This window comes from Alligator mississippiensis, chromosome 2 (genome assembly GCF_030867095.1).
Source record: "Alligator mississippiensis isolate rAllMis1 chromosome 2, rAllMis1, whole genome shotgun sequence".
Lineage (NCBI taxonomy): Eukaryota > Metazoa > Chordata > Crocodylia > Alligatoridae > Alligator > Alligator mississippiensis.
This window is the reverse complement of record NC_081825.1, coordinates 227272667-227300220: the sequence shown is the minus strand read 5'-3', so window position 1 is coordinate 227300220 and position 27554 is coordinate 227272667. Positions and strand designations below refer to the sequence as shown.

The 27554-nt window shown below is 42.6% G+C and overlaps 1 protein-coding gene across 7 annotated transcripts in view; it reads left to right on the top strand.

Moving 5' to 3' along the window:
* The window catches only part of AMBRA1 (autophagy and beclin 1 regulator 1), a 176443-nt gene that overhangs the window by 46972 nt on the left and 101917 nt on the right, over positions 1-27554 (top strand). For 6 of the 7 annotated variants that reach the window (XM_014602384.3, XM_019476985.2, XM_014602382.3 and 3 more), the window contains 2 exons: positions 202-288; positions 16320-16502. In XM_014602384.3, coding sequence (XP_014457870.1) covers positions 202-288; positions 16320-16502 — 270 coding nt within the window. The remainder of the gene's footprint in view (positions 1-201; positions 289-16319; positions 16503-27554) is intronic. The other variant, XM_059722817.1, reaches the window with a different exon arrangement.

Below are 27554 nucleotides of genomic sequence, written 5' to 3'. Positions count from 1 at the left end.
GGTGGGGGACACAGCAAAATCTTCAAATCTTTATCTAGCAACAGAATTATTGTCAGCTGTTGCTGGCCCTGTTTGTATGTACAGCTCCATGCATACCCATAATGTTAAATAATAGTAAATAAGCTACAGGAAACCAGGCATACGGCGAGGAAGCTGTGTAGCTTTTTTGTTACTGATGAGTAGTTTTATTTTTCCTTTTAGGAGGCTGCTGGAGTCTTCCCTTATTTCATTATCCCGCTATGATGGAGCAGGGTCCCGGGAGCACCCTATCTACCCTGACCCAGCCAGGTAAGGAGGACTAAATGCAGTCCAAATGCACTCCAATTTCACAGCTAGAAGCATTATTGTTGTGTGAGAAATGTATTGCCCTTTCTGAGAATAATGCTGGTATGTGAGCTCACCCTTGGTTGGAATTTAGTTTGAAGATGTGCATGCACTCTGGCCTTTTGACAGCTCCCATCCATGCTAGCCTTTGTTGAATCGAGTGATGTATAAGATCAGGTGTCTGGGCCCTAACAGGCAGTCCAGCCTGAACTAACTGCCCCATTGGTCAAACCTGCCAGAGGCTCTGACTAGCAACCCCACCCCACTCTGGTTTATGAACCAGCTGACCACTATTAGGGTCTCCTGTTAGACTGATGGGTATAGCAGCCCCCCACCTATGGCAGAAGACTGCAGGCCAGCCAGCAGTTATGCCACAAGATCTGCTGTGGTAAGCCTGTTGGCATTTTGAGCTCTTTGGTTTCTTGGTTTCTGCTTGGTTCTGCTTCTGGACTCTGGTTTTTGGGATCTCTGCCTGGCTTGGGTAATTTGGTCCCTGTCTCAGGCTGTGATGTGGACTCTGCTCCTTCACTTCTCCTTTGAACTCAATAACTTGGATTCTAGCTCCTGCCCCTCAGTTTGGTTCTGAGTTCCCCAGTTCCTATCTCTAGTCCTCCCCTGCTAGGCTAGGCCACTTATGATGCAGCGCTTACATCACGTATGGAAGGACAAAGGAGAACAAGGGAATGTTTTGCTTTCCAAACATGTTACTACATGTAGTGAGGGTTGGTGTTGGATTTGGAAACGTCTGGAGATGGATAACTTGTCACCATCCTTGCCTACCTAAAATAAACCATGCCACAGAAGAAAGGATTCTGTATAGGGAAAACATAGTTCACCTGAGATTTCTAGTGATCTTCTGGATCATGAGCTTATCCTCAAATCTGAGAATTCAAGGTGGCTTCTTCTGGTTTGGATCTGCTACTTCACTTTTGATTGATTGAGTGAGGAAGTTATAATAATGGTCTCCTATAGACGTGCAGGGAGCTGGCTCCGATGCACTGATTAATCAAGTCTGCTGGAGCACAGAAATTAACACTCTCCAACAGCCTCCTGCATTGTGTGTGTCAGCATCTCTGAGCTTAAAAATGGTGGTGGGGCACTTTCAACTAAAGCTAGTTTGAGCTTTAGTTCAAAGCTCCGCGCCATCATTTTTCAGCGCTGGGATCGCTGATACACGTGATGTTCGGGCACTTTTAATTAGTGTGGCTCTCTAATTAAAGCACCACCCTCACTCCCCCTTCCCACGTGCCTCCTGGAGTACATGTAAAAATGCCTAACATGGCTTAGAGTCAGTAACAGCAATCCACAGTAAGGGATAGAGACACATAGCATGTGGTAGAGGGGGGCTATTTGATTTCAGGAAAGCAAATCTTGGGGAAATTAAGAAGCTAATGAGTAAAGATGATATAGTGCAGTGTATAAATACAAGAGAAGGCTAGAGAATCCATTAGTGCAGTAGAATGTAATTCTACTGCCAAGCAGATTCAGGCAACAAGGAGACTGTTTTTAAGGATATGGCTCAAAGACCTGAGGGTAAAGAAGGAAACAAGGGAGCCAGCCAAAGGGGAAGACACTGGCAGACCCTGGAGGGAAGAAATAAGGACAGCCAAAAGGAAGGGTAAATTACTGCTGCTGACTATGGTAAGTATAATAAGAGCTCAGCAACCATTTTGGGATGAGGAATACTAGACAGCAAACAGGCCCATCAGTAAATTAGATTAAGTCAATTAGTCTGATTAAATTTGTCTCTCTACTGACTGTTATTTCTGGAGAATCATGAATCATTGACATTAAAAGAGAAACACCTGTAGTGCTATTTAGCCCAGAGAGGAATTGGAAGGTGGGGTTTTTTGGGGGGTTTTTTGTTTTTGTTTTTTAATTATTTTAGGGGATTTGAAAATGCAAATATGGCAGTTTATTTAAAAAGGAAGAAAGAGAAAGGACTCATCTCTGCAGTTACCATTCAGCATGCAAAGAAAGCAGCAGATGGTATGGTGTGACCCACAGAATCTGTCAGAAGAGGGGAATAGCATCATGAGCAATAAACAGCATTGTAGGTTTTTAAAGAGTAAATCGTGACAAACATGATCACTTTTGGATAGATTTAGCAAAGCTGGTGAATGAGGAGAATTCAGCAGATGTAAATTTCTCTGGTATAGCTTCTCTCAAAACCTCTGAAACTATTGCATAATTTGAAAGCTTATAGAAAGGTCCCTTAAAATAAAATAAAGGCCCAGAAGTGGGACTGTATAGAGGTTAAATATCCAGTGAGTCTCTCTGTGAGAGTTTCTGCAGGAATTTGGTTTGTTTATTTATGTATTTATTTTTACTCTGGAAGAGTGTAAACCTGCATATTACTACAGATGATGCTAGGTTGAGAATTTCATCAGCTGCCAGTGATGAGAAAAAGGAAAAGAGATTTAGTGCTTGTCCACATAGGGAAAACCTAACTGTATACAGGTACTCCTCACTTAACGACCTACCTGTTTAATGACCGCGCGGACTTATGACCAGCTCTCCGAGCAGTCGGTATTGTACGAAACGTATTGTGGAAACGGCAGCGCACGGGCGTCTCAAGCCAAGGCACGCAGTATCAAGGGGCGGCTCCTCGCTTATCGACCAATTCGCTTAACGACCTAGTTGCAGGAACGGAACTCGGTCGTTAAGTGAGGAGTGCTTGTACTTCAACTGTTACACTGTTATAGTAGTATAATTCTCTGTGTGGAAACCCTGATTCCAGAAGGAGTAGTCTTTGTTTTTGGTTCAGTGTGCATGGCTAAGTTCACTCACCTGCCAGGAACTGCTAACGACTTTGAAAAATTACTCAAGATATTTATAATAGTCATGAGACAGGTTTTTGGCTGCGGCTTTTTTTGTTTTGTTTGTTTGTTTTTCTTACCAGCTGATGTCCAATAGAATTCTAGCCATGAAGAGTTGTCACTGTCATGGGGAGAAATAGTCAAAGTAGAGACAGACTCTTCTGTGCTACAGTGTAAGTGGCACAGATAAGCTGAAACGATCAGTAACTGGCAAATATGAAAGATTTAGGTTTGTTAAAAATGTGAGCAGTTTGCTTTGTGACTATCAGTGCAACATAGGCTTGGATGACTGCAGAGCTAGGATGAAGAAGATGCAAAGAAAAACTGCTTTGCTTTTGAATAACTGTTCCGCCCACAACTTGGTCCCCAAAACATTAGAAAATGTGAAAGTGGAGTTCTTTCCACCCAACTGTGCCTCTGTTGCAGCCGTTCATAATAGCAAGATAGATAAGTGATCAAAGTGATTTGAAGGAATGTCAAAACCATTGTAAATCTCTGAACAACAATGCTCTTCATGCCATTCAAATGATAAAGGTTGCCTGTAGAAGAATTTAGCCAATCTGTCATCACCAATTGCTGGCATAAAGTAGCTACACTGCCAAAGGAATCTCCACAATAAGATGATAAACCATCACCAGAAAAAGTGAGGGTCATGTTCTGTGAGCAAACTGGTGTTCCTCATGGAACGTCACTCCAAATGACATCAGTATTGAAGATGGTAGTCTGGTGACATTTGAGGTGCTTGACTGTTCCATTGTTGATAAAATTATTGATGTAAAAATGCAGAATGGGGCAGAAGCAGCAGATGAAACATCAGACAGTGAACTTGCATTCTGTTTAATAGATACTAAGAAGCGTCTCCCAGACAACATCTTGAAGTATGCAGACACAGTCCACCATTACTTACAAGGAATTGCATGTACAAGTAACATCAATCCTGCAGGTGGTGATAACCAGTTTTATATATTGAATCAGTATTGTACATTACATCAGGGTTGTTTAGTTGGCCCCTGGGCTCCTACATCAGGCATTGCTCCTGCCTTTCCTTTTTGCTGCTGCCACTGGAGTCCCTGTGCTGCTCCTCCTTCCTCCAGCTTTTGCTGCCTTCCACCCCGGGAGTGGGGAGGAGCAGCTTTATCTGTGGGGCCTAGGGAACCCATGACCAGAAGGATCTGTGGACCCTGCATGGTATCAGTGCTGATGTGATACAGCCTACTTTGCAGTAGGGGTTGAGGGTGGTGCATGAAGGGCAGAGAGGGGCCTGCATGATAGTGCAACTACACATGTTCATAGCACAGCAAGTCCACACAAGCAGGGGCCCATGTGGTGCAGCACTGGTTTGCTCACATGTCGGGAGCCAGTGTGGTGTGGCTGGGGTACATGGGGAGACCCATACAGTATGTTGGATGGAGGGGGGTGGGGGGAAGGGAGAGCAGGGCTCATGCCTTGGCATGTGGCCCACACAGTCGGTGGCTGGGCTGCATAATGTGTGACGGATTCCTGCAACCCCTGGCCACTCAGAAGTTGGAAAGCCCTGCATTACAGGATGTGTTTTCTGCCTGTTAAAATGCTGCAGGAAATACATGCATCTACTTTGTTTCTGACTTGGTTTTCACATTGTGTTCCTGAGGTTTTATAGCGGTTATCTTCAGGTCATCTGCTGACCGTCCTGCACTCACAGGGTTTGATCCTTTGGGGAGCGCTCTTTCAGAAATTGCCTAACCTTAGTTTAATGAAATTTCACTATAACTAATGCTTGCAAGTCTGCTGGAGTTTTATACTGACATTTCACTCTCTTTAGTTTATCTTAGGAAAAATATAAGCTTAATAAAACTCTAGCAATATCTTTTGAAGCCCTAGAACTCAACGGGAGGGAGATGCCTGGGAAAGATTAAAGGGTTGAGAACATGGCAGAATGTGATTAGGTTAATGATACACCATGATGTCCAACGTATTTGCTTATGCTGTCCCAAAATAGCATTGCACTGGGACTTGTCATTGTGGAGCAGGATGGAGTTGATGGTGCCCCTTTTTATGAGGGTCTTAGAAAATTCATCTAAGATGCTGTGATGTGTCTTGGCCAACTGAAAACCAGAAAGATGTTGACATGTAAAACTATTTGAGAAAGTAGCTAAAGGGAAGCTCAAGGAATTGAATTACCAGCAAAGAAATTGAATGCGGGGACCTTTCTGAATTGTCAATTATTAGGTGTAGTATAAGAAATGGAAGATTCCCCACTGATTTAAAATGCCTGAGTGTTAAGTGGATGAAATTTTGCAAAATGTCTGCAAAGATAAATTTTAGCCTTGGTGGTTTGGGGGATGGAATCTAATGCATCTTTTCCATGTTGAATTCCTGTAATGCATATCAGAAAGGACGACTACTCCAGACATATGTTACTGTGGGGGAAAAAAATCAAATGCTGTTTTCAGCTTAAACATGATTTTTAACAAAAGTTCCATCACTGGCCATATGGAACTTTGAGGGCTTTAGGGTCTGGGGGAGGTTTATGACTGCTTGGATTTACAAACGTCTATTGGAAGGAAAGGCTGAGGTTTTGTGTGTGTATGTGGGTTTTTTTAAAAGAAAATTAATTTTTGTTTCAATAACAACAGCTCTATATTCCCTTCAGAATGCATAGATCCATTAACTGGAGTTGAAGTAAGAACATTGTGGTGCTTGGAACATTTATTGGTGGTGCTAGACCGTGGACTCTCACACTAACAGCTTCCTTCAAATTTCTAGGGTGGTCATGGGGAAATGGGCAGCCACTGGTGGCTGTGAGCAGATTGCAAGATCTTCTGATGCTGCAGCAAGAGAGACTGCTAGATTGTTCCTATAAAGAAAGGTGGAAAAAGGAATAGAGACAGAGCTAAAATAAACCATGTTTAGAGAGAGAGCAGTTTTGTTTTGTTAGAGCTTTAAAACTCTAGCTGTACTTCAAAGGATCTAGTCCAAGATGATTTTTATTTAGACTTTTATAATTTCTCTTTGTGGTGCTTGGCTTGAATGACCAAGGATCTGGAGTGAGGTGAATGTGGATCATTTTGAGAGTGTTTCAACATTCAAAGAATCTTACGATGCAGAGGGAAGGATCTGCCAGTATCTCTGGAGGTGTCAGCAGTTGAAATTCACAAAGATCGGTCTGGCTGTTAAGTCTTTTCTCTATATGCTCTTAACACAATCTCCAAGACATTTATGCAAGACAGATTGCTGCTTATTTTGCAACAGGTTGCTGAATGAAAAATGAGTTGTGCAGCTGTTTGCTTCCACTTTTGCTTAAAAGGGTCCCACTTGCCCACTCAGCTGGAGTACAGCTATGGTTCTGCACAGCTGATTGGAGAAATGGAGCCCTCTGAAATAAAGCTGGAGCAATTGACTGGAGTATGCCAGTGATCCCTTGCAGCTGTTTGCTGTGTTGGTAAATAATTCACATCTGTCTTGCAAATCATCTTTGCAAGGAACCTTACTCTTACACTATGAACTGTCTGGCTTCTACTGTACAATTTTTTTAAAATGTGTGCTGACTGATGCGTCTCTCACATTAATGGCAGAAATTAGCCCAACTTGAAATACTTTGGGCATAAACACTAGGATATGGAAGGAGACATGTTACTGTTCCTGGGGCCTGCAAATTCAGTGCATCACCCCCGGAGAACAGAGGTGTACCTAGTATCACTTTAATGATCCTTTCAGTATCTCCAGGCACATGGTCCAGACCTTCTTCATCAGGAAGAGAGTTTTTCTATAAAGAAGGAAAAATAGGAGGTGGTAGGGATGCTTGAGGTTGGAGAATTTCCATTCTGAAGAGACGCAGTCTTTCACCAGAAATTCATTGCTCACTTACCTGCACGACCAGATAGGTTAGATGCCTGGAAGCTGTTAAAAAGGACTTTCCAGTGCTCAATAATTTCTCTCCTTATACCATTCAACGAGCTTTATAGTGCAGTCAAAAACAAATGTTGGAATGCAGCTTTTGGTTCTTTCTTCTCTAGGTTCTTTGTCAGCTCGCCAAGACTGCTGGCTGTTTAGAGAGATTGCCATGAAATAGCCTTTGCTAGAGAAGGTAGTCGCTGCTTGGTGCTGGATTCTGCACTGCTGGCATTGCCCCCAGGGTTCACAGTGAGCACCTCTACTAACTCAGTCTCTCTTACTCTGTGCCATCTGCCTTAATAATTAGGTTCCATTCACTGCAAGCATCTGTGCAACCCATATGTACCTCAGTTACTTAGTTAATTTGGCTTTCGTGGTGATAAAAACAGCATTTTGCCCTGCGGACAGAAACTGTTTTGGTGTTGGTTTTGGGTTTTTTTTGTCATGGCCTTATTAAAGACCTGTACAAAAGATACAGTTGGGCTAACAATATTAAGTCTGCTGTTGACTAATAATGCTTATCCAACTGATGGACTAACTTTGGCTAGAGGATAATTGAGTCAAGTAGCCATCTTTAGTTACTGCATCATCCTTTTCTTTGGCCTTGACAGAGGCAATCTTGCACCAATTGGTAGCTACTCAAAATGCTGCTGGAAAAATCATTGTTTTGAAAACTCTTGCTTTGACCATGGCATGCAACTTTGCATCCCATCACTGACTCTCTCCTATTGTGTCAGGCATCAACAGTTTATCTTATTTCAAGGCCCTTAAAATCCTATTCCTTTCCTACTTGCAATGGGAGGGGACCCTGGAGTGAAAATTCTAGACATGCCCTGTCCCTTTCACACTCTACATCCATTCTGTGTGACATAGGACACTGAGCATGATGGATCTGTGAGTTGACCCTATAAATAGCAGATCTTTCTTTCTCTCTCAGAAGGCTGAACCCAGCAGCAATTGGCCCATAATGCTAGCCTCCCCAATATGTTTGTTGCATTTACGAGCAAGTATCTTTGTGCTTTCTTCCTTTACTGCCTCTTGTATTTGGGAGGAGATCTCTATCAGCGTTTTCAAAACTCCTCTTTTTTTCCCCTCTTTGAGATCCTTCCATAAGGCTCTCCTTTTTATGATGGCAATGTAAACACGTGTCAACAGAAGAATACTGATCTACAGAGACCACTGTTTTTAATTATGGTGACCATTCTTGTTTCTCATTGTGCCAGTATTTTTTACTCATGGTTTCCACCTACTTCTCCATCTGTCTGCTTCCATATGTCTCTTGTACACTTGGACTGTAAGTTCTCTGGGTCATGGGCTGTTACTCTTCTCATCCAAAAAGAGATTAGTACAGTGGGTCCTGGTCCATGGCTAGAGTTCCTCGGATTTACGTTAATACAAATAGCTAGTAGAGATTGCACAAATGAGAGAGCTGGTGTTATCTTATAAGTTGCTTTACAAGTATTGCCTTGCAAGGAGCTGCTGTTACTGGGTTGGTTTTGTTGTTGTTGTTTTTTGTTTTTGTTTTTTGCTTCCTTGGGAACTTATGGAGCACAGAAAAAAGGAGAAATTCCTCTGCTAAGACTGAAGTTTTTTTCATATGTTTCACATTTCAGACTCGTTTGCTTTTCACTAGCCCTTTTTTGGTGTTGTTTGAGAACTCTGTCAGAGTTTGAGATCTTGACAGGAGTAGTTTTATGGATCAGTTCTCTCTTCTCCATTGGCACGTCTCTGGATCAGGGAAGATTATCTGGGCTGCATATGTGGAAGGACTAATAGGCACTCTCTTCCAGCAGCGAAAAAGGCCTTTGAAGTCGTAGGCAGTGTGGACGGCCCAAGTAAGGGCACATTTCCCCTTTCTAATGTCTTGCTAAAAGAGCAGGTTTAATAGAAGTTCCAAAGGTCTTTACCTGAGGTCCTTTGCTTAGGTCCCCCTCATCTTATTCAGCAAACAAGTATCTGAACCCAGTCAGACTAGTCCCCTAGAGGCTGAGAGAGACTTCTCTACCTATTGAAGTTTGTGTGGCTTCTAGTTCCCTTTCTTTTTATTTAGCTGCTTCTTTCTGCTTAAATACCCTAACCTCATGGAGGGACAGGGGACCTTTTTGTTAACATACATGGGGGTTTTGTAGCAGGTTTCGTTCTGTCCCTGAAGGAGACAATACTGCTGCAGGAAACAGTCTCTCAAAATGTGGTACTTTTCTGCAGCATAGCTTTATGGGGAAATAAAAAGACCTGTAATAGACCTGCTCTCTCTTCTGCTGGTAGTGTTAGCAGATAGGTATGATTTGCTTTTGGTGTGTTTTTATTCCTCTTAGTCCTCTTAGAACCAACACAGACAGCTCTGGGAGAAGTTGGATTGCCTTCTAGCTCCATATAGTAATATATTTTTAGGGATGATTATAGGGTCACACTTTGCTAATGGTTGCACCTGTGCAACCCACACTGAATTATACTGTGCACACTCCATGGTGTTCAGTTCTAATTCAAAACAGAATTTGGAGAATGTTTATTATTGGTAATGAAGCTCATCCCAGGAAGATCCTGGCTTGATTATCTGATCCTAAGGTGAGTGCATAATGCTATTAGTTAGACAGCTTGACACATCTTTGTACTTGTGAACTGAGCACAGCTGATTTGGAGATGAACAATAAACATGGAACCCCAGGGGGCTATTTTTAAAGTCCTTCAGAATAGAAATGCACTTTAATGTACCTTTTAACATTAGAGCTGTTTTCTCCATTATTCCTTTCTTACTCCTTGTGCATTTCTAGAGGGAAGTGAGGTCTGTACTTTTCCAGACCACTTAAAATATGATCTGGTGGCTGTGTAGAGACTTTATTTTTCCCCCTTTTCTCTGTAGCTCACGGGGATGGAAGAGGCTAGAAGTCCAAAATGAGCTTTAACAAGATAGATGTTTTGAATACTTAGATTTCTAACAAGTTCAGCAATTCTGTTGTGTTGCAGTCAATACATACCATGCAGGGTGTTAGAATCCATTGCAAGCAAGTACAGGTCAGTTCTAATACAAATATTCTAAACAAGATGCTAGCGAGATGGTTACCTAAGTATTTGAGGTTTTTGATTACTTCCTAATAGCTCATTATCATAGAAACTCTTAAAATGTAGAGTAGATGGATAGATACACAGGAGGAAAAGGGAGAGCATTTGCAGTCATTTGATATCAGGAGTTAGAGAATATTGGAGAATAATATCAGGCTCAGGCAAAGACCTGAGCTGCATCCGAGCAGGAATTAGAGTTTAAATGTGGAGGAAGGCTTGCCTTGTAATCAGAATGCAAGGCTGTTTTGAACATTAAGATTCCTATTTAAATTAAGAAATGCAGTAGATATGCAGTGAAACGCAGTATCCACTTACTAGATGAAAGTCTTCTACCTTCTCAGGGGGTTTGAGACAAAGCTGTTGAATTCTTACTCTGTTTGGCATTGTACATTATCAAGTAGGGAGTGCTGGAGATGCTTGGCATTAGAAACTAGTCTGTCATGTGGAAGGTCTGGGCCCTGTGTACCTAACGGATCACTTTCTTCCTGAAATCTCACCTTGATCCCTAAGGTCAGCTGAGAGCAACCTCCTGTAAATATGGTGTGCCAGACTTGCTTGGCAAAAACCCAGAAGGTCATTCAGTAACAGTCCTTCTGGAGCTCCTTCTCCTTGTGGTTTACTGGAGCCTGAGTCTAGACATCTTCAGAAAGTTCTACAAGACCTTTTTATTTGGGTAGGCATTTTGCAAGGAAGGTTAGGTTGGGGTTTTGTTTGAGGTGCTTTTGTTTTATAGCTATGTATCATGTAACCCTTCTAGCAGGCACTGCACAGCAGTAAAAAGGGCAAAGTTCAACTTAAGGGGTTTTATACCATTTCTTAAATTTAGCTTGAGCCCTGACCCAGAAACCTAGGAAAGTAAATTTTAACTGGGTGTTCTAATGTGAACTAACTTCCCTGTTCGCAAGTGTTCAGCTAAAACAGGATTTGTTACAAGGGGAAAAGGGAGCAAATGCATACCTTAAGATCAAACATAACTCTTAAACCTTAGGTATAGCTCAGAACAGATCACAAATCACAGTTAGCTCAAGCCAGATCACAATTTCAGTCACCGGCAAACCAACCTGGGGAGCTACAACATAGCCCAGATATTTAGGAAGGGAGTCTCAGCCAGGGCTGCCATCTAGGGCTCTGCCAGCTGTGCCTGTCAAAGTAGCAAGAGGCCCTATTGAACTGTACTGCCAGGGGTGGCTGCTCTGCTCTGGGGCCTCTACCCCTTACACCAACCAAAACAGCAAGTGCTCTCCTATACCAACTTTGCCCTAAAACTGAGGGCCACCACTACAGACCTCTACACAGGTTATAGCGAGGGCTTACCTTTTAGTGACTTTTGTATAACTTGGCATTGACAAAATTTGTGTGTGTACAGACTTCAGAAATTTGGAAGGGAGGGCTGGTGGACACAAATTTAATCCACCTTCCTTTTACAGCTGCACGCTTTAACCTCAGACACTATAAGCCAGACCTACAAATAGTGAAAACAGTCATGAATAGTAGGCTTGTGCGAAGCGGCTAGTATTCACTTCGAATTCAGATTGAGCTGATTCGGGGGACAGTGATTTGATTCAGTGATTTGAATCACTGTCCCGAATCAATTCGGCCACTGCTGATTCGGCCGAATCTCTGAATCAGACAGACCCCATCCCCTGCCCGCTTTCCCAGCCCCATCAGTGGCTGCCCCACTTGGCCCCAGCCTCCCGGCTCTTAAAAACGAACAAACAACCTGCATGATGATGGTATCTAGATGAAGATTATACAAAGGTACCATTATAGAAGTCAAACATGCAGAACATAGTCAGGGTTACTATAATATTTAATATTTTATGTGCTTTTATAAGTTGTATTTTTTTTACTGTAAGCTTCCCTGAGCTATTTTGGGAAGGATGGCATATCAGTCTAATAAATAAGGCTGACATAGGATCCCAGTTGTCTTACTGGACTTGTCTTCAGAGGAGGAATTGTTCTACAAGGCTCAGTCAAATGGGATGATATTTTGTACTTGGTGCATCCCCTGAAGAGGATCTGCTTTGGTTAGCTCTTTACAGTGTTTACTACTGGTAGGCACTCATTTGCATATTCTGCCATAGCAGAGGTGATTTATATGTAGATTAGGGGTAGCAGATACCCAGATCCAGTGGTGTTGCTGTAGGATAGCTAGTAGTTGGAAAAAGGCAGAGGTGGATTAAATTTTGTTAAAAATTCAAGGTGCTTTAATAAAAAATTATATCCTGGGACCATAGTGACTCTCATCAGTTTCTGCCTACAGTCTGTACCTAGCCTAGATCAGTGATTCTGAACCAGGGTGCCCTGAGATCCTTTCAAGGGTATAGCATGGTGCCTCACAATGTTGGCACTGTTAGGTTTACAAGCATGATTCACAAGATAAAGCCAGAGATTTCAAAGATAAATCCAGATGTGTGATCTTTCTGAGTTCTTTTTAACAAAAAACCCCGTTGCTTTATGATTTTTCTGTAGGCAAAAAAAGTGTGAAAACTAAGAGCTGGCACATTTTAAGAGGTGCCTCAAGTCTAAAAAGGTTGAGAATCACTGGTCTAGATCATAAAGCTTGCTTGTTCAGTAGAGACCTTGACCAGGTCATTATAATTTAGTTGCTTAAGACTATTTTTTCAAGGGGGACTTTACTTGCAGTTCTTTATGAAGGAAGAAAAAAAAAGCTCCCCTTGAACATTGTACAGGTTTCCCTCACTTTATGTGGGTTCTGTATGTGCGAATTCACTCTTATGCGATGACCTTTGTTATACCAAAGATTCATTATATGCGCGGTAAATTTACTCTTCTGCGATCAGTGTGGTGGAAGCCTTGCAGTCAGCTGTTTTGTGCGGTGCATTGTGGGAGTGATGCGCATCAAAATACAGTCTCCTGTGTGGACCTGTGCTCCTTGCTCATTGCCTGCGACACATGTTTCTGTAGTTGCCATCCCCATTATGATAGTGACCTGTGCTTGTGTGTACAGGTCACAGCAAGTTACAAAATGGTCTTGTAAAAGGAGAAAGGGATTTGGTGGTAGGGGTCTGTTACAGACCCCCACACCAAGGGGAAGAAATAGATGCGGGGCTCCTGAGGCAACTCTCGGAGACCATAAAAGCTATAAAGAGGCGGTAGTCATGGGGGACCTAAACTACCCGGACATCTGCTGGGAGACGCAGACAGCAAGGTCCCATCGCTCACGCAGGTTTCTAACTTGTGTACAGGACCTCCACCTGACACAGGAGGTGCATGGTCCCACTAGGGGGAATGCCATACTGGATCTGGTATTGGCAACGGGAGATGACATGATAGGGGACCTCCAGATCGGTAGCTATCTGGGAGACAGTGATCACCTTATAATAGAATTCAACATAAGACGGCGAGTGGGTAAGGTAACTAGTAGGGTGAAAGTGCTAGACTTTAGGAAAGCTGATCTCATTGCACTCAGGCGATTAGTCAAGGAAGCACTGCAGAGTAGGAGTTTTGATGGGATGGGTGCCCAAGAAGGGTGGCTGTGCCTAAAGGAAACGATCCTTTGGGCACAAAGCAAGACGATCCCCGAGCGAGGCAAAAGAGGGAAAGGGGCCAGGAGGCTGCCATGGCTGACCAGAGAAATCCAGGGCAGCCTAAGGGCCAAAAGGGGAGCACATAAAAAGTGGAAACAGGGTGAGATCACTAAAGATGAATATACCTCCTCTGCTCGTGCTTGTAGGGAGGCAGTTGGGCGGGCCAAAGCTACCATGGAGCTGAGGATGGCAACCCAAGTAAAGGACAACAAGAAATTGTTTTTTAGATATATAGGGAGTAAAAGGAAGGCCCAGGGAGGAATAGGACCCCTGCTAAATGGGCAGAAGCAATTGGTGACAGATAGGGGGGACAAGGCTGAACTCCTCGACGAGTTCTTTGCCTCAGTGTTCCTAAGCGAGGGGCACGACAAGTCTCTCACTGGGGTTGTAGAGAGGCAGCAGCAAGGTGCCAGACTTCCATGCGTAGATCCTGAGGTGGTGCAGAGTCACTTGGAAGAACTGGATGCCTTTAAGTCGGCAGGCCCGGATGGGCTCCATCCGAGGGTGCTGAAGGCACTGGCCGACGTCATTGCAGAGCCACTGGCGGGAATATTCGAATGCTCGTGGCGCACAGGCCAAGTCCCGGAGGACTGGAAAAGGGCTAACGTGGTCCCCATTTTCAAAAAGGGGAGGAAGGAGGACCCGGGCAACTATAGGCCGGTCAGTCTCACCTCCATCCTTGGTAAAGTATTTGAAAAAATTATCAAGGCTCACATTTGTGAGAGCCCGGCAGGACAAATTATGCTGAGGGGAAACCAGCATGGGTTTGTGGCGGGCAGATCGTGCCTGACCAACCTAGTCTCTTTCTATGACCAGGTTACGAAATGCCTGGACACAGGAGGAGCGGTGGATGTCATATACTTGGACTTCAGGAAGGCCTTCGATACGGTATCCCACCCCATACTGGTGAACAAATTAAGAGGCTGTGATGTGGATGACTGCACAGTCCGGTGGGTGGCGAATTGGCTAGAGGGTCGCACCCAAAGAGTCGTGGTAGATGGGTCGGTCTCGACCTGGAAGGGTGTGGGCAGTGGGGTCCCGCAGGGTTCGGTCCTTGGACCGATACTCTTTAATGTCTTCATCAGCGACTTGGACGTGGGAGTGAAATGTACTCTGTCCAAGTTTGCAGATGACACAAAGCTATGGGGAGAAGTGGACACGCCGGAGGGCAGGGAACAGCTGCAGGCAGACCTGGATAGGCTGGACAAGTGGGCAGAAAACAACAGGATGCAGTTCAACAAGAAGAAATGCAAAGTGCTGCACCTAGGGAGGAAAAATGTCCAGCACACCTACAGCCTAGGGAATGACCTGCTGGGTGGCACAGAGGTGGAAAGGGATCTTGGAGTCCTAGTGGACTCCAAGTTGAACATGAGCCGGCAGTGTGACGAAGCCATCAGAAAAGCCAATGGCACTTTATCGTGCATCAGCAGATGCATGACAAATAGGTCCAGGGAGGTGATACTTCCCCTCTATAGGACGTTGGTCAGACCGCAGTTGGAGTACTGCGTGCAATTCTGGGTGCCACACTTCAAGAAGGATGCGGATAACCTGGAGAGGGTACAACGAAGGGCAACTCGTATGGTCAAGGGCCTGCAGACCAAGCCCTACGAGGAGAGGCTAGAGAAACGACCTTTTCAGCCTCTGCAAGAGAAGGTTGAGAGGCGACCTTGTGGCTGCCTATAAGTTCATCACGGGGGCACAGAAGGGAATTGGTGAGGATTTATTCACCAAGGGGCCCCTGGGGGTTACAAGAAACAATGGCCACAAGCTAGCAGAGAGCAGATTTAGACTGGACATTAGGAAGAACTTCTTCACAGTTCGAGTGGCCAAGGTCTGGAACGGGCTCCCAAGGGAGGTGGTGCTCTCCCCTACCCTGGGGGTCTTCAAGAGGAGGTTAGACGAGTATCTAGCTGGGGTCATCTAGACCCAGCACTCTTTCCTGCTTATGCAGGGGGTCGGACTTGATGATCTATTGAGGTCCCTTCCGACCCTAACATCTATGAATCTATAAGTGGTAGAAGTGGGTCTGGGGGTCAGTGTAGTTGAAGTCTTGGAACGTATCCCTATTTGTTGCATTGTAAAATGGGTTCCCTTTATGTGAATTTGAGTTATGTGCCATTTTCCAGGAATGCAAGTACAGCATAAAGCGAGGGAAACCTGTATTCTAGAGTCTAGTGGCAAGAACAGACCTCTGCTTGTTGTCTTACTTGAAGATTGCTGTTGTTCTTTTTTTTTCATATTGCATGGAAGGGTCTATATTATGGATGGGCTTGGCTCTTGGTGGTGGTTCAAAGCCTGCTGCTGGAATCAGTTGGGTGAGCTTCCATAAACCTTAAAGGACACAAAAACAGCAGTCTGTGCCTTGAGTTTACTGTTCACCTTTGGAGTTGTCCACAGGCATTTTGTTGTATTATCCCTCTCCTCAACAGGGGAGTGATATAGAAAGGCTCTATTTAAGCAAAAACTTCCTTGTATTCCTTTCCCTCCGCTTACCTTCTTTATTTGCCCCTCTGCCTTCTAGCCACCTGTTTTTAACTGTATGGGCCTATTGTATGCAGGGCATGTTGTCCTGTGTTCCCTGCTCATCTTGAAGCTCAGATCAGCAGGCAGGGTTAGGGCTGTGTTTTGTCATTCTTTACTTCCTGAGCCCTTGAGTTGCAGTTCATAATTTCTCTCCTTTTCCCTCCTTCAGATTGTCACCTGCTGCATATTATGCCCAGAGAATGATCCAGTATCTTTCCCGAAGGGATAGCATTCGCCAACGCTCCATGCGATACCAACAAAACCGTCTCCGTTCTTCCTCCTCTTCTGCTTCCAGCTCAGAGACCCAGGGCTCCTCTGTAGAGGGAAATGATTTAGAGTTTGAAGAATTTGAGTAAGTATTGCACCCTGCCTGTCCCTCCCATTCCACTCCATTGTCTGCCCACCACAGACTCTTACTGATCAGCAGACAAAAGCATCTGTGACTTCCTATAGAAACAGGTTCAATTAAACAGTGTGATCAGGAATTAGAGCAGCACTGGTTATTAGTTGTTTCTGTACTTTCATAACAAATAAATTAAACAAACCGGGGTACCTACCATATTATATTATGTTTCCAGCTGCAAGTCAGCTGGAGTATTGGTTACACAGGTGAGAGAGCTGGTTAAAGTAGAATCCTAGCCTACCCTTCAAATTGAGGCCAGAAGTCAGAGATTACTTTGTGGCAGAGCAGAAACAAGCAAGATATTGCTGGAAAGGAGGGTGCCTTTTTGGACTATGAATAGGACCATAGCTAGCATGCATTTCCATTCTCCACTCGCTTGGCAGGCTGGTGAGTGTGTTTTAATAGCTCCCTTTTCGAAGTGCTCAGCGGCTGCGGACCTCACACCTCTTGTTAAAGTCTGGGTTTTAGCATAGATGATAAACAGGCGATTTGGTTGGAGCTCTGTTCTGAGACACGAGCTTAGAACAGGAATACTCCGGTTTCATTGGATCTTTTTGTCTCTGAACTATTCTTACATAAGGTCCTCATCCATAGTTCATCCTCTGTGAGGCACGGAACCTAGGTCTCTGCTTTGAACTGGGATGTTCAATGCTTGCTGATAAGTGGCGTGGTCCTGACACAATCTGACTTTCAGCAAGTCCTTTTCAGTAGGTGGAAGAATGAAGCTCTACACGCAGCTGTTGAACTAAATGTCCAGCCCAGCAACAGAGTTGCTCCGAGAACTTGAGGAACAGTAGTTGTTAGAAGCATTTAGATGCAAATCCATTGCTTTCTCTGCCTTGCTGATTGTAACCTTTCTAGACTTCCTTCTGTTGTTCCATTTCTGTGTAGAATTTTCCCAGGCACTGAAATAACTTTATTTTGTTCCTCTTTACATTTGATGTTCTCAAAGCCTACGATGACTGCTAGTATGGTCAGGGATACTGAGACACCAGAAGCTGTATGAGCGTCTCAGTGGGCTTGGTTTCCTTACTCTCGAAAGTATCTCTGGCACCAGAAAGATTGTCTCCTGCTGCTGGAATTTGCACCCTGTTTTCTACAGTATCACCTGCATTACCCCACTATGTCTCAAATTCAAGATGAAGCCTCTTCTGGAGAGAATTATTAAATTAGCCCCTCTCTGAGTAGCAACAGATAAATCCTTTGCCTGGGAAGGATTAAAAGGGCATAGAATTTTTTTCAAATGCTATTCTTTGGAGCTGTCACTTCACGATCCAACAATTAACTACTCGGAAGCACAGGGAGAGTGAGCGGCCCTGTTCATTGTGGCCTTGTTTGTGTAAGATGTAAATGAGGGGAGATAGGCAAAACTGTCAGCCACTTAATAGCTTTCACTCGGCAGGTCTGCAGGCTGGAAGAACAGGAATGTGGCAGTAACTGAGTCTATTGTGTGAGGGGAGAGCCCAGCAAGCACAGCCCTTAGTGTTTCCATTGTTCCCTCTCATTCATCCTCTTGGGAAGTTCTGCTGGGGAAGAAAAAGTGGTGCATCCTCTTTTTACATAGCCAGGCAGATACCTGTAGAGAAATGTGTTCCCTTGCAGATAATAGTCACGTAGCAATGGGCCCCATTCAAGGAAGCAATTTAGTCAGACCCATTGAAACAGTTTTTCATTTCATGCTGAGGGTAAAGAAGTGTTTCTTCCTTCTGTGCTGGTTGAGCTTTCGGGGTCTGATTGTTCCATAGTGAACCCTGCATCTCTGCATGTTCAGGGCATTCTCTCCTTTTTCCTTCCCTGCTCAGTTATCTCCTTCAGCTGATAACAGGGAGCTTATTGTAGGGGCCTTTGAGCTGGAACTTGCCTTGTGATTCTTTGGTTTCATCCACTGACTGTTTTACAGTGAAGTGTCTATCTTGTGAAAGTTGGTTCCTCTCCTCTTTCAAGTGCCATTATCCTCCCTGCCTTTCCAGCTATCCTTTCTGTGCTTTGTGCTTTTTGCATGGATTTTTTTCCCTTTTTTGGGCCATTCCCTGATGGTCTAGCTTCCCTGCTCCTCCACTCCTTTGTGCTGAAGAAAAGGGAAATGGTCAGCACTGCCCCTGCTTCCCTGACATACTTTCAGCTCTCAGGAGCTTATGGTTGCTTCTGGAATCCTAGATAACTTTTTCAGTTCCCTGAAGTCTTAGTAAGCTGCCTTAGTTCCTTGTCTTTTTGTTCTGGATGATTCAGATTAGTAATTTTTTCTTTCTTTTTTATTCACTAGGAAGGAGTACACACAGTGTTTAGTAGCCATAATTTTAATAGATCTAGATATCTGAGCTGGGAATGAGTTAACATCCTTCCTCCCTTTCCTTATTTGCTCAAGATCCCTGGGGGGTTAGGCTTTGCTCATGCCTAATTCTTGTAGGTTTTAAAGCCTTTATGATGTAGTATTGTGTTCTTTCAGCTTTGACCTAGTGTCCTTGTCATGAATACGTGATACTTGGTCCCCTGCACTGTCTGGCTTACATGTGCAGTCTTGTTGCATTGTTACTAATGCCTGCCCTTCCCTCAGAAAAACAGCCTTCTCTCCTCTGCTGCTCTATTGGGCTCTTTGCCCAAGCCTGACTGCTCACAGCCCACGCACTCAAACCCACCTGCTAATATGTTTAATGTTGCAGCCTCGTAACGTTATTCTATATAAAATACAACTGACAACCATAATCTTGAGGTTATATACTGATATATTATTATACTGATATAAGTTAAAGTCTGAATTTAAACTAATACATAGGTAACTCTCCCTATGTGAAAACTCCTAATCTAGAATGAAAATGGCTTTTTGTAGTGTTGCTTTGATGCCTTCAATAGAAACCTGGACAACTGAAAAAGTATGTTGATTTAGAATATCCATACAGAGGATTATATTGGCTAAATATACTGTACAATATACTGGGCTCTCAAATGTCCCAGTGTTGTTTGTGATCCTCCAGCACATTTGAAGTGAAAAGAATGTGGTAAATTTTAGTTAATGGGGACAAGGCACCGTTACTATTGATTTTTAAGAAGTCCTACAGGCTTAATATTCCTTAAATTGAATTGCACTAACAGCAGGTCTCCTCTAGAGATTTCCTTTGGCCTGGAGCAGTTGTCACAGAAGTAATCTTTGCAGTAGACGTTGCTCCTGGGAATCCTTGGACATCAGCAGATCAAATTCTGCATGTATGTTCCAAATTGAATGGCATATTCATATGCAGAAATAGTTCCACATCCTGAATTCTTGCCATATATCTCCCTGTCGCTGTCTGCAGTGAGCCTGAAAGAGAATGCAGGTTCATTGTGTTCGTCAAAGACTGAAAGGCAGATCTTAGGACAGAATGTTGCCCTGCTGTCTGAAAACCCTTGCTGAAATCCTTCACCACAGTTTCATAAAGGCCTTCAAGGTGCAACTGTGGCTGACTCTTGCTTGTCTGCCTTTGAGAATGGATTGCCTGGTAGAATATAGATTGGAACTAGCTTGATGATTACAGTTGTTTAATATTACTACTACTTTTCCTTTCCTACTTTGAAAGCGATGGCACTTGTCTCATTGGAAGGGGTCATTATTAGATCTAAGCAGTCCTGTGAATTGAACTGTCAGGCCAAACTGTTCTCACTTTTAATTTCTTTCAGAAGTATCAGTGCTGGGAAAGGTCCCTTCTGATTTGTAACCATGATGTAACTTGAACAGATATCATCAATATCTCCTGTGCGCAAGGATCTGGCCTCCCTGACCAAAAGTACCATTAGGGTGCTTGCCTTCTTGATTTTTATATTGGAGTACACTAGAAATACCTAGATTGGGGTATGAAGTCTGAAACATCAGCATTTTGCAGCCTTAATGGACTAGATTATGGCTTCCCAAAACCACTTCTTACCTTGTAGAGCAGATCAGCTGCCTTCAGGAAGGGGCACTGGATTCACAGCCCCAAGAACTACTTTTTTTTTCCTCTCCAGAGACTAGCTAAGGTATATTCAATTTCAGATCCATGGGTATTTGAGTAGGTCATCAGCTGTAGGTATGGTAGAATAGGCTGTGTACTTTCCATTTAATGAAAGCCTCCCATTCCTTTTCTCTACCATCTTGGATTGACTTTTCACATTGGGGGGGTCAAAGATGTCATCTCAAAATTCCTCCAGAACTCTTACCTTCAAAAAAATAAGACCCAAACATTTAAGAGATGCATCCTCTGACCTATATTTCATGAATGCCAGAAGGCTTAAATTGTGGGGATGTCTTGCCTTCAAGAAGTTGTGAGCTTCAGATTTTCACTTTCTTTGGGAAAGTGTGTATTCTTTGACAAACAGTACATTTATTAACAGCAGTAAGAAGCACAGCAGACTCTTGCTTTCCTTTCCTCAGACTAGAAAAAGTGTTTGTTTTAGGAGACTTGATCCTCCCTTATCAAGGTAAACTTTCCATTTCAGTCCAGCTGGGAAGTAGAGTTTATAAGCTTGGCTTAATGCGTGTGTGAAAAAACAGACTAGGGAAAGACCTAGTTGAATAAACAGTTGGCCAGGAATTGCAAAAGGCTGCCAGTCTCTGGAATGTCTCAAAGATTCAGCCACTCTTTCCTATCAGTTCCCTCCTGAGTCCATTCCGTCTGTATTGGTTCATCAGAACACTTTTATATCTACCCTTGTTTAATGTTGATATCTGCCTGGAAGCATAGTGATTTAATTGTAACATTATGCAATAAGGTTCATAAATAAGCAAAGGAGATTGTAGAAGAGGACATATTAGAACAACAACAGTGACTCATGGTTAAACAGTCAGATATACACATCTGGCTGGTTTAGTTTTCTGTTTACTTATTCTTGTCTTGGCTTGCTATAATTGAAGCAGCAGAAATGATGATTAGGACAGATTTGAATGTGCCGGGCAGGGGGAAAAGAGCATTCCATCTTAAGGGTAGGCGTGGAACAGGTCCCAAGTAATTGAGTGATTTTTAATCTTTCTTTTGTTTCCCTTTCCTTTTATTTGTCCTTTGATATTTGCAATTGCTGTTCTGGTATACACAGTTCCATTCTTCATTCTAAACTGATGAAATTTAAGTCACTGTAACTACCTCCATAATAGGTTCCAAAGCCCCCTTCTTGCCATGAAAGCCCATTTCCCACTTTGCTTCCTTTGATGTACTTGAGGGTGGTTGTCATCTCAGAGAGAGGAACATTCTTAAATGCATTACCAACTCCAAAGAGGCCAAAGACTAAGTTTATACCAATATTTTGGAGAGGAAAATCAGTGAAGTGACCAGAGCTCCAGTGTCACAAGCTCTGAGGAGTTCGTGGTGTGGCAGAGGCAGCTGTTGCATGATGAATTAATTGAACATTAAATTCATCATGTTTATAGCAGGTAGCACATTGCAGGACTCTGCCTTCCAGGGTGGGTATTGCTCTGGGCAAGTCAGATGGGGTAGAGTTCAAAGATTTTTTTCCAATAATCTCAGATAAAAATACTGCATGCAGCTGTAGCAGTAAAGAAATCCAAGATGTCTTCAAGGTTTGGGTCTGCTTTGACAATCTGGAAGCAATAGAGGAAGATGTGATGGTGACCTCTTCCTACCACCTCAGTCTTGCTTATATTCAACTTCAGACAGTTGTCTTTGTTCCAGGTGCTGGTCTCAGCCAGGCAATATGTCTTTTGAAATAAAAAGGAAAGGACGTGTAGAGCTGGCAGTCTGCCTATTCCAAGCATTTGTGACTCTAACCTCTCTATTTCCTTTACCAGCTTCAGGCAGGATGTTAAAGAATGAAGGATAGGGTAAAGCCTCATATGTTTCCATAGCTTAATGTTCTCATATCTCACTGGCAATGTTTAGAAAGAAAGGATCAGAATCATTTTAGTACTTTTGTTATATTTGCTATTCCTGAGGCAAAAATGTAGTATTTTTTGGCAAATTCCTCTTTTTCCCTCCTTATTCCCCTTTTCCCTCCTCCTCCTCAGTAAAGGTTTTCCATACAGGCAGAGGAAGTAGGGAAGAAATGAGGTCCCTGGTATCTTGGGGTTTGGATTACATAGGAGGAACCGAGATATTATGATGATGCTGGTCATTCTTTTACAATCCAGATTGATTAGGGGTTTCTCATCTATCTAGCTTAACTTTTGTATTCCCATTTTATTGGTCTTAATGCATCTATTGATAGGCTAACACTACTACATTTTCTGGAGTATCATTTCTAGCAAGACATTGCCAACGTCTACAGAATAGTGTCCTGGCATGGCACTTATTACAGTATGGTCAGCTTTTCTGTAGCAGGATGTTGCTAAGTTCAGTGCCCTTTAGAAAGCTGAGGCTTTAGTTGTGTGAGCTTTCTTCTGATTGTTTTTTTTCCCCATCATTGGCTCAAGCTTCTTGAAAACAGTTTTGAGGCCTTCCAACAAGACCAGGACACTATTAAAATGATGATCTTTCTTGGCTCCAAGAGCCAGCCAGCTGTCCATCTGTCTGTTCTGCTGCTGTTGCCTGACTGTAATAGAATACAACAGTATTCTATTTATTGTTTGTTGCTTGCTTTTAGTTTGTACCTGTGAAATTTGGATGAGCAGAAGTGACCAAAAACTTGTGACTGATAGACTGGGGAACCTATTCTGAATGAATAAATACATTTGCTGCTTTCAGCTGATCAGCTCTGCATGGCTTTTGGTGTCTCATGTTCATTGCAATTCCAAATTTGTGGAAAATCAATGACATAGGGTCTTCTAGGCAAGCTGTATTTTCAACTCTTTTTCCCTTATGTGAGAATCCAAGAATCTGTTAATGGCTCTGTGAGCAGCAAAAAAGTGGCTTTGTGTTTAATATCCATCCTAGACTTGGACATCAGTTAAGTTCACAAGGAGCAGCCATTGTTGCATGGCTGTAAACTGCTTGAAGAACGCAGTGCCAAATGCTGTGAGTGTTTTTGTTGTGAAGATCAGATATGATGTCAGTATCCGAGGTATACTTCTGGTGAGTGGCCTGCCAACTGCAGGGGATTTTTATCTCTGCTGTTAGAGCTGTTGTGAAAAGAGGGTGCCTGATGTAAGGTTTCCTATTTGTACAGGAGGAACTGTGATAGTGATCTACATAGAAGGTCCATAGATGTATTGTTCATATGATTTTGATACTTTCTGACAGTGGCTAATGACACCTCTGCTACCAGTTGGTTGATTAATCTACTTTTAACAGATATCACTTGTTTAGTAATTGTGTGTCAGTGTGACAGGTAGGCCCAGAGTAGAGACAATTGCTACCTTGTCAGATCATATACAATAGACGTACGATTGCTTTTCATTGTGCTTCCAAATTAGTCTCTTTCTGAAGCAATTAATCCTTAGCCTTTAAGTAAGGGGGCTGCTGCTGCTGTATTTCTCTTGACCAGGTGATGAATCCTCTAATACATGGTGCTTGTCTGAGATGCTCAATCTTTTGAAGTGCATTTTTATCTTGTAAAAGTCATTTTATTTCCCCCCTGAATAGTCCTCTGAGAGGTAATCAAGGCTGTGTTCTTTTTGGCGGTCAGGTAGGCCATTGATAACCCAGTCTTCTACAGTCCTGCTAGCTTCAGGACTCTAGCTGGTAAATTGGTAAGGATTTCTTCAGCATTTTCCTTGAAAAAGTTGCTAATGAAAGGCTGTCATTTGTATAATCCCGTAGGTGGAAGTGAGGTATGTCTTGACTGCTTTTAATTTATGCTACAACCAATATGGCAGTTATGGTTGATATAGGAAATACTTTTTTCTGCTAGTTTGTTTGTCTCCAGCCGAGATGAGGTTTTTCCTGGCAGTCTATTTCTACTGCTTTATCCTCTAATTTTATGGAGCTTCCATTGCTACCCCTGGAATATTATTCTGCTTTCTTAATACAGCTGCCTGGCAGTAAATGTGCATGCGTGTGTGTGGTTTAAAGTCTTTCTTTGTTTAATGTTGCTCCATTCCTTCTGACTACATTCCTGTGTTCCAGGAAAGGTTCCTATATTCCACCTTTCATATTAGTACTCCTGTGGTGATTATACCATTCCGAGCCTTGTAGATGGATTGTATCTGTTACACGTTTTTACAAAATCACGTAGGTATAGTTGTTCTAAATCAGTCTCTTTAGCCCCTTAGCTGTTTGTGAAGTTCACTAGTTCTTTTTAACCTTGCAGTCTGCCAGGTGCTGTCTGCATTCACTTTCCTGTCCCAAAGAAATCAAAATCAGCTCTTTTGAATTTTCTCCAGTTTGTCTGCATCTTTCTAGTCATGGTATGTGGTATTTTGTGTGGGATATCCATATCCCAAGAGTTATGTGTGACACTGCTCCTTTGAGCTGCGGGCCAGGAGGTCCTCAGAGTCTGATGGGCTGTGAGCAGAGTGGACAGAACCTGGCTGGGATCTTCCTGAGCTCTATAGAGAGGCTTTTCGCTGTTTCAGTAGGAGTCTCTTTTTGCTGCCATGTTGCATCTCTTATGACCAGTTTGTTGCCTGCTTTTTCATACCTAAGTTTCTTTCTGAATTCTGCTTCTGAGAAGACTCCCTTCTGGTGAATGTAGGAGACCTGTGGTTTTTTTCAGCTTGATGTGTTTCTTGCTCCTATTTCTTCCCTCTTGATCTTTTGGAAGTTTCCCAGCTCCCATTGACACACACTTCCAGAAGGACTTTAAATTTTTTAGGATCAGACACTAGATCCCTTTTGTTTCTGGCTTTACTATCCACAACGCCTCCTAATTTAGGGCAAAGTAGTAACTAATCTGCCGCACTATTCCTCCAGGTAGCCCACACTCTATCTATCAGTTTGGGTTTGTAGAATGACATACAAACACACCCAGAGTACTGTTTGCAAATTTCATTTTAATATGCTCTTTGCTCCTTTCATGTCTATCATGGATCAGAAATGCGTTATGTCTTATCCTCTGGCTGATGCATATATTCTAGTGACGATCTCTAGGCTGCCTCCTCACTCAGCAGGGAGTCCTGTAACACTGCCACTAAAGTATCTGTAAGCTTCCACACGTTTCCTACTGTACCCCTTTTTTCTGGTATGGCTAATTTGTCTTGGCTCCCTCAGGGAATCTTCTCTTTAGCAAATGTTATAGTCTGAAAACATTGGCTGTGTTACAGTTCAGCCTTTTTCAAACAGAGCGCTGCCTACTAATTACTAGTGGAAGGCAGGGCAGGGTGGTGTCTTTAAGACTAACTCATTCAGAAAGGCATATATGCTTTTGTAGACGATAGCCTATTTTGTCAGATGTTATGAATTGACTACTGTGCACCTGTTGATTTGAGAAGTGCTAAGCACAAACACAACTCCTATCTAACCTTTCTTTTCCCATTGCAAATTTTTGTAAGTACCTCCTTACTCTATAGCCCCTATTCTTGATCTGAGAGCAAGCCCCTGCAGTATCATTCAGGGTTACCTTGATCTGTCACTGACCACCCACTCCCCTTTCTCTCTAAGCAGGGTTTAACAGTTCAGTTAGCTGTGGGGTTTAACAGTTTAAGAACTATCCCTTTTGATCTCATGCTCAGGCCTGAGAAAGTAAATATGCTGACCTGGCAGGAGACAGTCAGGTGGATACTTTCCTATCCTCAGCTTTCCACCTTGTTCTCTTGTAGGTCCTTGGTATTCTCTGTAGGTATCTTATCTCTGTCACTATTCAATTTTCTGTTTATTTCTGTTAAATCTCCTTTGGTTTAACTCCATGCAGTTATGTAGAATATCTAACAAGCAAGAAGAAGTTTATAACATTCACTGAAAAAACATAAAAATGGCCTGCATTCTCCACAATATCATTAAAGAAAATGGTAAAACAGAGTCCGATGTCAAGGCCTGCAGCACTTAATTAGAAGCTACCTCTACCAATTATTTATAATTTTGCTTTCTGTACTGTCCTTCAGTTTCCAGCCTTTGTGATTGAAATTGAAATGTGATTAAATTATGAAACAAATTGATCTAACTTTATAAATTAGATTTCATGAAACTGTGTAAAATGCTCTAAATATGGATTTTAGTGCATCTACTGTAGTGTCTTGATCTGCTAACTTAATAATTGTATAAAAACAATAAAGTTTGCCTGGCAGGGTTGAATTTTGATGAACCTGTGCTGCTCATTTCTTTTGCCCCTCATAAATTTAACCAGGATTAAAAAAAAAAAATAGCATCGACTCAGCTCTGTGTCCAGCGTATTTAGCAGAAATTTTAACATGGACTATAGTGGAAGTAGTTAAATCAACTCAGCAGCATGTTAGAGTTGGAATTAGAGCAATACAAACCCACCCTAACTGATTAGAAATGGTTGTTTTATCAAGAAACAACATTTAAAATACAGGACAATAATTGTCAGGATCCCTCTTTTTTTTCCTTTTCTAAAGATCTTTCTTGTTTTGCTTTTCTCTGGTCTTCTATGCCTGCTGTATTCTTAATTATTTCTTTGTTTATTTAAATTACAAATGCATTGGCTAATTGGCTGATTTCCTTACTCAAGATGCCCATGTTTTAATATTCCATGTACCTTTCTGTTAGTCCTTGTTTGTCAAGTCACTGTTACTTTTATTTATTGGCTTTTAAATAAGCAGATCTTTCTTTCTCAGTCAGTTTGATAATCTCATTTACCTCCTGTGTTATTAATGAACTGAATTCCCCTCTTTTCTCCTTGATTTTACTTGCATAATGTCTTCTCTCTTGCCCTTACACCCCATGTTAGCATTAACCTGTTGTTACCATTATCTTTTTCTGTAAACTTTTCTTCATATTGCTGTTGAGATTTCTGCTCCAAACTTTGATACCAGAGCAAGTTAGCTATTCAGAGCTTCTATTCTTTGAGTCAGTAACTCGTGAAGCCATGTTGGTCACTGCTTGTTCCTTGCTTTCTTTCCTTTTCAGAGGAATTATAGTCTGTGTACTAATTATAGTGCTAAGACTCCCCTGCCTTGTTCCATGGTCATGATTTTTTTGCTGCACAAATCCTCCCTTTTGCTTCTGATTTGTTGGCATGGATAATAATAAGCCAGGATACTTCAGGATA